Source organism: Plasmodium cynomolgi, chromosome 6 (genome assembly GCF_000321355.1).
Source record: "Plasmodium cynomolgi strain B DNA, chromosome 6, whole genome shotgun sequence".
In the NCBI taxonomy this organism is placed as follows: Eukaryota; Apicomplexa; class Aconoidasida; order Haemosporida; family Plasmodiidae; genus Plasmodium; species Plasmodium cynomolgi.
The window spans coordinates 740239-751518 of NC_020399.1; the positions used below are offsets into that span (position 1 = coordinate 740239).

At 45.2% G+C, this 11280-nt stretch overlaps 4 protein-coding genes across 4 annotated transcripts; 1 reads left to right on the forward strand and 3 right to left on the reverse strand.

The window, feature by feature from the left end:
- Positions 1-449: 449 nt before the first annotated feature.
- On the reverse strand, positions 450-1253 carry PCYB_062650 (hypothetical protein; the record flags this gene model as incomplete). Its single annotated transcript, XM_004221432.1, has 5 exons — positions 450-527; positions 660-693; positions 734-792; positions 932-988; positions 1119-1253. 5 exons carry the CDS (start codon positions 1251-1253, stop codon positions 450-452), a joined length of 363 nt encoding a protein of 120 aa, XP_004221480.1.
- A 978-nt stretch (positions 1254-2231) lies between these two features.
- On the forward strand, positions 2232-4620 carry PCYB_062660 (hypothetical protein; the record flags this gene model as incomplete). Its single annotated transcript, XM_004221433.1, has 1 exon — positions 2232-4620. A coding segment is annotated over one exon (2388 nt), but the record flags the coding sequence as incomplete, so codon positions are not given.
- Positions 4621-4924: 304 nt separating this feature from the next.
- On the reverse strand, positions 4925-7053 carry PCYB_062670 (phosphatidyl inositol glycan class A; the record flags this gene model as incomplete). The annotated part of the gene is made up of 4 exons (XM_004221434.1): positions 6857-7053; positions 6099-6636; positions 5224-5293; positions 4925-4974 (listed from the first exon to the last, which is right to left on the reverse strand). Coding segments are annotated over exons 1-4 (798 nt in total), but the record flags the coding sequence as incomplete, so codon positions are not given.
- A 2144-nt stretch (positions 7054-9197) lies between these two features.
- On the reverse strand, positions 9198-10562 carry PCYB_062680 (DER1-like protein; the record flags this gene model as incomplete). The annotated part of the gene is made up of 3 exons (XM_004221435.1): positions 9198-9400; positions 9667-9894; positions 10205-10562. 3 exons carry the CDS (start codon positions 10560-10562, stop codon positions 9198-9200), a joined length of 789 nt encoding a protein of 262 aa, XP_004221483.1.
- Between the last annotated feature and the right edge of the window lie 718 nt (positions 10563-11280).

Here is an 11280-nt window from a genome sequence, read left to right on the forward strand (position 1 = left end):
TGTTGTGGCGGACGTACGATCTGGATTCCCATCCTGTATGCGCAAAACTGGCTTCTTCATCGTCACGTAGGGTTTGGTTCGCTTGGGTGTTCCGTTTCGAGTTCGCTTGGGTGTTCCATTTCGAGTTCGCTTGGGTGTTCCATTTCGAGTTCGCTTGCGTGCTTCTTTTCTTCCGCCGTCTTTTCTTCCGCCGTCTTTTCTTCCACCGTCTTTTCTTCCGCCGTATTTTCTTCCGCCGTATTTTCTTCCTCCTTTTCTTCCTTCTCCTTCTCCTTCTCTTGCTCTGCCTCCTCTGCCTCGTCCTCCTCCGAGCTGCGTCATTCAAACGGTGCAAACACGTTGGTTCGTGAAAACACGGGGCACATACATCACAAAAATTTTCATTTTTTTTTTTTTCTACGTACAAATCGCTCGGGGGATCAACATAGCATCTTCTGTAGGTCTCCTTGTCAAGAATGCTGTGTAAATTTATCCTGGTGCTCCTTCTCGTCCAGTTCCTTTGGGGGGTGATATTTGGGTCCTCTCCGCTGAGTGGGTCGAGCGTGCAACAGGCATGAAGGTACGTCTACTCCGAAAACGCGTGTGGATATGTATTTTTCTTTTTTTTTTGGTGACCTTTTCACTGACGCACATTGTAACTACTGAACGTTTTAACACACCGAAAAATTTCTTTGCGTGTGTAATAAAGAATGGCTGATGAAAGGGGATGGGAGGAAGAAAAATAAAAATTTACCTCTCCAATTTTGCCTTATTGCTGTGCTGTTCGAGCTGGTCATCCTCCGGTTTGTACTTCTGACAAATGGAAAGGTGGAAGGAGAAGACAGGAGAAGGCTGAGAAGAATTTTTGTTGATGACTCAACTGTTTGCTCTTTCCATGGTGAAAAAATCGAGAGATAGAGAAAAAAAAAAAAAACCCAAAAAACAAGTGTACCTCATTTAGCTGTGTCTTCTTCACCCATCTTTCGAATAAACCCGTTTGGTCTTTTTGCTGAGTGGGGTGTAGTTCGGGAGGGCATGAACAGGCACACGCAGGCATACATTGTTGCATCAACTTGCGCAGACACTCATGCAAAACATCCACTGGTACAGCGCAGAAGAATCGGAAACGCTCCTCACACCTTGACCCACGTCGTCACGTGTTTTTTATTCCCCCTTTTGGCGAACTTAAATTTGCTGTTGGTTCGCCTTTCGGAGAAGTGCAGAGCCCACGCCCGGCGTTTCAATTCGATATCATCATGCACGAAGTCATTCATTTGGGGGGTGGACAGGGGCGCTAGTCAAAGTTTTGTACTTTTCGTTTTTGTGCTTTTCGTTTTTGCACTTTTCGTTGTTGTACTTTTCCTTTTTGCACTTTTCGTTTTTACATTTTTCGTTGTTGTATTTCCCCTTGCGTGCGTCGAATGGGGGTTAAAACGACTTGGGACGCAACACATGCGAGCTGCGAAAAAATGGCCAAGCTGTCAAAGAATGTTCATTCCACGTCTGTGCTGCAAATATGTCCCATTTTGTAAAAACGAGGGGACTTGGCAAAGTGTCTCACCATTTTAAGCAAAATTTTTTTTTTTTTTTTTTGTGAAGTGCTCAAAGTGTTGACATACAGGATACACACGGAGGAAGGGGTCCCACCAAAGATCGGAGGATCCTTCGAAATGGGAAAAACGACGTTGTGGCAATTAGCGCCAGGGTAGTGCATAAGCAGGTGGCTACTCCTTTTTCCGCAGCTGCGAATTTGCACCCATCACTGGTGAACGGAAATGTATAAACAAACAGGGTCACGCGATTTGGTCGGCTATACGATCAACCATTGATTTGTTGCCAATTTTTTTGTGCACCTTTAACCCCCATTTTGAGAAACCCGTTTGGCGATTTTTTTTTTTTTTTTCCACTCATGCCCAGGAGGAAGATACTTTATTTGCCTACGACGTTGCAAAAAAGATAAAAAAATTCGAAGAACGTTGCAGGGAAGTCAATTTGTGTGCGCTCTTCAAATGTGTTCTCTTTTGTGGGGAAGGCGATTCAGCTGGCATTTTATTTTATTTTACTTTATTTTATTTTTTTTCACTTTGCTGCGCCAAGTGGATGGAGAAAAAAAATTGGTTGCCCCCATTTGATAAAGCGCGTTCAATTTTACAGTAACGAAAAGAAGAAATGTGAAAGCCCGTCCCGCATGAAGCACTGCATAAAAGCGTGCGTACCTAACCTGTACAATCACATACCGTATGCGTGCGAAGGAGCATACTGCCCGATGAGGCCACGGAAAGGAAGATCCTAGATGAAAGTTACACGATGTTGTGTCGTAACGAAAAACTGGTGAGACAACTGAACAAACTGGGGAGGATAATGGTACCCCGCAAGAGGAAGAAGGGGCAATGGTACTTCCATTTTGAATACAGCACAAATGTCGAGCAAAAATTTGTACAGAAAGAGAAGAAAAATTTTAAAGAAATGTGGAAAACAGTTGTTAGGCAGGATTATATAAAAAAAATTATGAACATTTTTGAAGGGCAGAATTTTATTAGTGGGAGTAACGGAGGAGGAGGGTCTCGGGGACCTCCTTATCCTTGTTACTTCGTCTTGGGGGCGGAAGGCGTGGGGAAAAAGTTTTTCATACAAAAGGCGAAGGATATCTTTTTAAGAAGACCACCCCATGTGGGTAGCGAGCCAAATGGATACCCTCCACGAGGAGGAAACCAAAATGGTGTTCCACACAGAGAGCAACTACATGGAGGAGAAAAAGGAAGCAGAAGAAGTATTTTTTTCGAGTACGACTTTAAGGACGTAAACCAAAACGAATCGGTTATCCCCTTCTCTGTGAAGTTGCACAAGCTGGAAGAGTTCCTAAGGTACAAATTGATGAAAGAAGTAAACAGCGATGTGACAAATGGAAAGATAAATATGAGAGACATTTATGAGCAGTTCATCATGGGGGGGAGAGAAGAAAAAGAGGAGGACCCCCTTATTGCGAAATTCCCAGTCCTATTCAAACACATATTAAACACCCCTCAAATGTATGATTATTTAAATGACCAAGACAGGAAGAACATCACAAAGTGGATAAACCTGTTGGAGATGAATAACTACAAATATGATAATTTTCTTTCCTTTTTAACAATCCTTTTGAGAAAATTAAATGTAAAATGCTTTGTACATGAGTTGAATGAATTCAGCGCTTTTTTATATTTTTTAAAAATGGTAGCAGAGTGTGAAGAGTATCAATACTGTATGAACAACTCGGAGGGAATACTTACCGATTTTACCAGTGGGTTATTCCTCTATCGTTATTTTTTGTCATTAATTAATTTTTTACGAAACAAATATGGATATAATTTCTGTTTCGTTTTCTACAATTTGCATTTTTTCCTTTTGGGTCCTCAGCCCATGCGCAATTTTCACTTTTTTGCCAAATGGTGCGAAGAGAATGTGGACAGACACAACGTCCCCGTCATTTTTCATTCCATTAAGAATATCGAGATGATGAAGTTTGTGTTCGTTTTTAACAACCTGGTGTTGAGGCAGGTTGGGGGGGGCACCTTCAGGGTTGGAAGTAGTGGCAGGGTTGGAAGTAGTGGCAGGGATGGAAGTAGTGACAGGGTTGGAAGCAGTGACCGGGTTGGAAGCAGTGACCGGGTTGGAAGCAGTGACCGGGTTGGAAGCAGTGACCGGGTTGGAAGCACTGTCCGTGGTAGCACTCGTGACGGCGCAGAAAAATCACCGCAAATAAACCCAGTGCCAGTGGGGGAGAGTGACTTCCCCCCCAACTTCCACAACTTGGCGATGAAGGAGCTACAAAACTATCACCTCATAAGGGAAAACCTAATCGAAATAAACGACCTTTCCTACGACATGGTGAGGTGCTTAATCATTCCTAATTATGTGAAGGACGAAAAGGTGGCCAAGTGTATTTACAACATCATAGGGGGAAATGCCCACTTAGTAAAAACAGTATGTAAGGGGCTACACGATCTGAACAGCCAGTTTGATGAAGACCAAATGAGGAACAAAATTGAAATGGAAAAAAAAGAAAAGGTTACGTACGACATGGATGAAGAAGGTCAAATCAACGTAAGGAGTAACACTATCGAAGAAATTCTGCAACATCGAATGTTGGAGCAGCAAAAAGGGTTTTTAAAAAATATACATGAAGATATTCTACACACATTTATCCTCGACTTCGAGAGGAAAGTACGCACCTTCTTTAGTCTCCCCCATGTTGAACGGCTAAAGAGGAAAAGAAACTCCACACAGGGAGGAGGGGGAGGGCAACAAATTGAAAGGGAAGAAACACCAAAAAAGGAGGGGCTAACCTATATCCAATTTTACTTCACCATTTTTGAAGCTATCAAATATTTTTTAAAAAAAAAAAAAATCTTTTGTAAAAATATAATAAATCTGAATAACCCCATCTTGCTTGGACTCATTGATGTGAATATCATTCAGTACAACTATGAGCATGGGTACCTCGAGCTGACCAACCAGCTTTACGAAGTCCTGCTGCTTAACTACATGGATATGAAGTACAGGCAATTTCCTCTGAAGTACAAAGCCCAGTACAATATTAATTATGTACTTAACTATAAGATAATCCAGCACGAGTTTAATTTGCTGGAGTCTCAGGCGTAGTTGTTTCGGTCTTCATGGAGTGGGAAAGGGGACATCATCATCTCATCTGAAGGTGAGCATTTTGTTGGACCTACCCCCCTCAGGTGTTGTAGCAGTGCCTCATTTTTTTTGTTCCATTCGGAGGCACACTGTTCCACCGCGCGGGCACACACATGCGCACACGGGGGAGGGGGGCAATTGCGGATGGGAGCCCTGCGCAGTTTTGTACGTAACCCTCGCCAGGTCGTCACATTGTCTGTTTGCCGCTTTTCCCCTTTGCCGCCTTGCCTCTTTGCCGCTTTACCGCCTTGCCACTGCGGCGGCTAATCCTCTTCAATGAAGTGGGGAAAGCTGATGGCCTCCTCGATGTCCTCCCTGATAGGAAAGGCGAAGGGGGGAGGGGCATTTTCCAGAAGACGGGGCATTTGTTACAAAGACGAAGTGGGCAACATGACCAGGGCTCCTGTGCGCAGCGCATTGAGTGTATCATCCCACGGGAGTCACATAGGAGCATATCTATGTGCATATGTGTGTGGAGATATCCATATGAACACTTGTGCGTGCTTATCCTTTTATGCCCTTGATGTACACCCTGGCCGGGGGTACCCCATCTGGGCGTCCTACCTCGGCTTGAGCCACTCCAGTAACCAGCAGCTTATGTAGCTCAACATGATTATGAAAATGTACACCTTGCCTTAAAAAAAGTGGAGAGGAATGAAGCATTTCGGGGGGCTGCCAGACGAGGGAGACCATCGCGGGGAAAGCATTCCCATTGGGGGGGTTACGTAGAGGAGGCATGTCCTCTCCCCCCGCGACGTCGTGACGTCGTGACACCGTGACACCGTGACACCGCAACACCGCAACACCGCAACACCGCGACACCGCGACACCCCTCAGGTGCTTACTAAAAACCGTGTTTATGTCGTATATCTTCTTGATCCTACTCAGAATGGTCGGGTTCGCGTAAGAAAGCACATCCATGTAAACCTTTTCCTGTGATGGAAGGAGCATGGAGGTTAGTGAAATTTCTCTGTGCGGAATATGTTGGGAGTAGTTTACTGCAAGAGCGGGGACATGCAAAAAAGTGGTGGACCTCGTCCATGTGATCGCGCACACACACATATGCGTTCGTACCGTCTTCTCGGCGACCTTTTCCCACGAGTACATTTTGGTTAGCTGCAAAAGGGGGCGTTGTTGTTTAGGGGGGGAAGAATTTTTTTTTTTTTTTTCAGTAGTATGGGTATGTCTGAGTTTGTTTTTTTGCGTGCGTTGGGACATCATTGCACACATGGGGTGCCGCAAGTGGAGTACCCGTTCATGGAAGGACTGCGAGTCGACGTGCTTAAGCCTCTCCAGGGCACTGTCAACCGCTGCGCACAAGTCGATGTGATTGGGCTTGGCTAAAATCATCATGTCGTGCGGCAACACCTCGGAAATACCTCCAACATCAGTGGAAATGACCAGCAGTCCACAGCTAGCCGCTTCGATAATGGCTATACAAAAGGCTTCTGTTAGAGAAGCATTTAAAAATATATGTCCCCTTTGTAAAACATTTTTTACATTTTCTTGTTTCACTTTTCCTAAAAGAACAACTGAATTGTGCAGGTGGTTTCTTTCCCTCATTTCTTCAAGGAGAATTCTTTTCGGTCCATCTCCACCAATAATAAAATTGATAAAAGGGTACTTCTGACACACGAGAGGAATCACTTTAGCAATCAGATCGACTCCCTTTCTGTACGTCAGTCGACTAATCACTATTATATTTATTCTTGGCATCTTTGGTCGTTTGCTTATGCAAGGAACGAATTTTGTCGTGTCCAATGCATTGCCTATGACGGATGTTTTGTACGGATTGATTTCGGTTCTTAGGACCAGGTTTTCACGATTGGTATGAGAGACACATATGGAGTGGTCGACGTCGTTTATGCAATACTTGAGGAGTTTGTTGACGTGGATGCACCCCTTGTCTGAGAAGCTGTAGAGCGAGTGGTCCGTGTAAATGGTTTTTAGGCCAAGGGATTTTGCGTGCAGGATGAACTGGTGCGCCAGGGCGGACGTCGCCTGGGGGGCGTGCAGTACGGGGGGGAAAGCACACACGGGTGAATGTGTGTATGTATGCACGTGTGGACGGACGTATGGACGGACGTATGCACGTATGTATGCATTTCCGCAAACATGTGCACGTGAGGGGGGCCCCGAGAAGATATGCCTGACTGCCCCGATTTCCGCGACTACGCCAACGTCGCAGGTGACGAACCTGGTGGCCGTGGACTATGTCGACCTTCTCCCTGTACAAAATATTCCTGCACAAGGGAAGCGTCCCCACGATGTTAGGGAAGGTCACCACGTCCATGTATGTTTCGAAGGGCAGGTAGTACACCTTAATGCCGTTCCCCATCCACCTCACTCCGTGTCGGTTGTTGTAGCAGTGGGTCACTACGATTACTTTGAAGCCTGCCAAGAGGGGGGAAGGTGGGAGCATATCACTAACTCGCTGTGCGTACTCGCAGTGTGTATACTCGATGTGTCTATTCGCTATGTCTGCTCGCTGTGTCTACTCGCTGTGTCTACTCGCTGTGTCTATTCGCTATGTCTACTCACTGTGTCTACTCGCTGTGTGTGCTTATCTCGATAATTGCTACCCCTCAGAAAGGAGCACCCCTGTGTCATGCGCAGTGCTGTGACGCATATGGCGTGGGGGGCTCTCCAAAACTGCTCACGCAGCGGTTACCTTTCTTTATTAACTGCTTGGACAATTCAAAGATGTGCGTTTCTATTCCTCCCAAGTTTGGATAGAAAAAATCGCTCACCATGCAGATGCAGCATTTTCTCTCCTTCCGGTAGACGAGACTTACTATCCTTTCCGCGGTTCCCTTCGGAGGGTCCGTCTTTAGTGGCCCCATCACTTATTCGTGTAACCTTTGATGGGTCGCAATCACTGGGAAGGGTAATCGGGGGGGCCGCTACCAATGCTGGCGGTGAAGGTGGTGACGACGGCGAAGGAGGGCCAGTTTTGCGTATTCTCCACCGCACCGGGGAGACACAAGCTTGGGCGAGAAGCATACACATATGCCGTGGGGGCACCTAGTGCACTAAATCTGGACAGCAACACTTTTGTGTAAATCTGGGCCACGTTTCCTTTCGTCCGGATCCGTTGCAGTTGCCGCTTAAGGGGTGGGGGATATTACTACGAAGCGAGCTGCCCATGCGCAGCAAAGAACAGCACTGTCGGGCATGCAACTGAACATGTGATTCGCCTCTTAGGAAGCGTTTCAACAGACCGTTTTATGTTTACTCTTTGCTTCTGCTATGTAGGGAAATTTCCAAAAGGTATTGGCTAACGAAGTTAAATTGAGAGGGGTCACCAATTTTCTCCGATGGAGTGCGTGTAGAGAAAAAAAAATGGGCATCTCTTTGCTCCCCCGAAATTTAAACACTTAAAATGGATTTCTCAAAATGGCTTCCTCAAAGTGGCTTCCTCAAAATGGCTTCCTCAAAATGGGCTCCTCAAAATGGCTTCATTAAAGGGGCCACCTTAGAAGGATATAAAACGCCCCATAGGGGTCATACGCACCGCGCAAAGATTGCACATAAAAATTTTCCAAACGGGGGAGTTTCCCCAAAAAAAAGGAATGGTAAATTTTTCTCTCATTTGTGTAAAACCGAGCGATGTGTAGAAGATTGGTTTCTCCTTTGTTTATATTATCTAAGATGAGAAAAAAAAAAAAAAAAAAAAAAAAAAAACCTCAACCCTAAACCTCACAAAATGTGCAACAGTGAGCGCGTAAATACCTCTCCACGTGTTTCCAAGCTGCACAATTCTTCACCGCCCCTGGGGGTTAACCAGAACGTATCTCATTTTAGCGAATGGGATTAAAAAAAAAAAAATGTGTGGAAATAAATTCATGGTTTTTGAAAATTACGTTAAACAAATGGCTTAAAAAAAAAAAAAGTAGCAAAGTGGTATGCAGCAAAATCGCAGTTATGGTGCAATAAGCTTGGGGTATAAATTTGCAGAGAGTGGAAAAAAAAAAAAAAAAAAAAAAAAAAGGCACATGGGGTGTAAGACTTGAGAGAAGCACAACATAGGGGTGATAGAGGTAGAATTAAAAAGGCTACGAGTGCGACGGCGCCGGGGGAGGCGCATACGTGACACAACTGTAATTGGTACACATAAATACAACGTAAAACACGAGGGTGCCTGTAGGCAGTTTAAAAAAAAAATTATCAGCATGAAAATCAGAATTAGGTTAATGAGCAGATTGCACAAAGTAGATTGGTCATTTTAAATTACACAGAAAACAATGTTAAAAGGGAAAAAAAAAAAAAAAATGTACACATATATGTACTAAAATATGTACACATAAATGCACTAGTTCTGGCCTGTACGGGTTGGTATCCCTGTAAGCATACCCACACCCGCGTGTAACGGTATGTTTCCCTCCAGATTTGTCACTCCCCCGGGAAGTAAGCTAATTAGGGGGAGGACATCCACACTAGGGTGGACCCCTCCCCATACACATAGGGGAAAAAATGCGCACAATACGCTATCCAACTATGCCTGCGAGGCAGTTCCAACATATATGAATACACCAACGTCAACTGTCACCTAGTCTGACTCCCCGACCAATGAAGACTCTCCTTGTGGGCCCCTCACTGTTGGGCGTCCTGGAGTCACTCACACTTCTGTATCCGTACCTTGAGAAGTTTCCCCTTATTCCCTGATTTAGGCGGAACTCCCTCAGCTTCATCATGATTTTATCGAAAATTTTGGGCGTTTTTTCGAGCAAATTTGGTCCTCCTGCGCAGTTGGGGGGGAAGGAATGGGGAAACATGGTTACATGGCAAGAAAACCTCCGACGCTTCGCGAAAGAGCTGAATCTACGTTGCGAGAAAACCGCCGCCACTTCGCGAAAGAGCTGAATCCATGTGGCGAGAAAACCGCGACCGCTTCACAAAATGACGACTATTTGCCTGAATAGGTCATACAAAAAAGTGCCCCCTGGGAGGGACTCTCCCCGCAGAGTATCTGCATGCATTTTTTACGCGTAAACACACGTGGCGTACCTTCCCTCGGGAGAAGCTCTCTGAAAAAGTAGTAGATATGTCCGGACATGAGGCCCATAATATCCACCCAAAGGGACTGTCCCATGATAAGGTGCAGGAAAATAAGTGCGAAGGGTAGCTGGTAGCCCTTCACCGTGAAGAAGTAAATGGACACTTGGCTCCATGCCTCCCTCCTGGACCAGTAGTAAATGATGGCGAACAAAAGGGAGTTTCCCAAGAAGGGGTAGCCTGCGGGGTGGGGAAAGGGCGAAGCGAAGCGATGCAGAGAAAAATGAGCGAAGCGAAACAGAGAAAAATGAACGAAGCGAAACAGAGGAAAATGCGAGACGCAAAACAGAGCAAAATATGAGACGCAAAACAGAGCAAAATGAGCAAAGCAAACAACTGCACACACTTCGCCCTCGCTGCAGCAGCGCACGGGGGGAGAAATGCCTCGTGGAGGAAACACAACAGGAAGGCATAGACCGCGAAACGGGTTAACGCTGCACATGTGTGTCTCCCCTGTTGCCACTTCGCACTCTGCATGACGATGGGTTACCTCTGGGCCAATAAAACAAAATGCTTATAAGTGATAGGAAGGTACACTGAATGGTGATAAAGTACAAATATGATCCTGGGCTGGAGAACACTGCGTTTTTCTCGAGGGAGGAAGAAAACTGGGCCAATAAAGACATAAAAAAAACCCAAGAAAGAGAGAACTTCCCCACGTACATAAAGTTAAAAAAAATCCTCCACAGTTGGTAATTATTATATATTAAATTCCAGTCCAGCAGAAGGTACACAACATTTAGTAAGTTGCATGTTATGAGAAGGGTCACTAAAAAAATTAGGGTTATTAAATATTTGGTTACATTTGGTAAGTTGCCATACCAAACCTCCGGCCCGGATATATCCATTTTATTTTGTACGACTCATGTAATGTGGCGGGGGGGGTTTGGGGGGGGGCGTCGTCTCGCACCTTGATATGCAGCACACCTTGATATGCAGCGCACCTTGATAAGCCGCGCACCTTGATATGCAGCACACCTTGATAAGCCGCACACTTCAATATGCCGCGCACCTCTACTTTCGCGGTGTCGCCTTGGGGTTCTCCACTAGTGAGTACCCAAGCGCATAGTACTAACTACCCCCTCAACAACGTGTAACAGGCTCTGGCTAAAGGACAGCAATGAACTGATAGCGAAAGGGAGCAGAGACTCAGCACTGGTATATCTCACATGTTATGTCTGTACACACATGTAGGTCTTCAAAAAAAAAAAAGGGGAGGCGTGAATTCGACTACAAGCGACACGGTTAGCTGTGTGGGGGGGGTGAGAAGAAAAAAGCGCCATTAGTCAAACGAACGGGTTCAAAATGTACATATGGCATGTATAAGCATGTACATGCATACATATGTACGTAAGTATGTGCCTATTTTCATGTATAAACACGCGGTGGCTCTCTGCTCTTACCTTTTAACGTTCCAAAGTAGGTCACATGACGTACGCGAAAAACGCATTCTTTCATTTGTTCATTTTTCACTTTTCATTTTTTCATTTTTCCCATTCAAGTGAGTTACAGTTCTGCTTATTCTCACGAATTGCGGCAATTTTTATTCCCCAAGAAAGAAAAAAA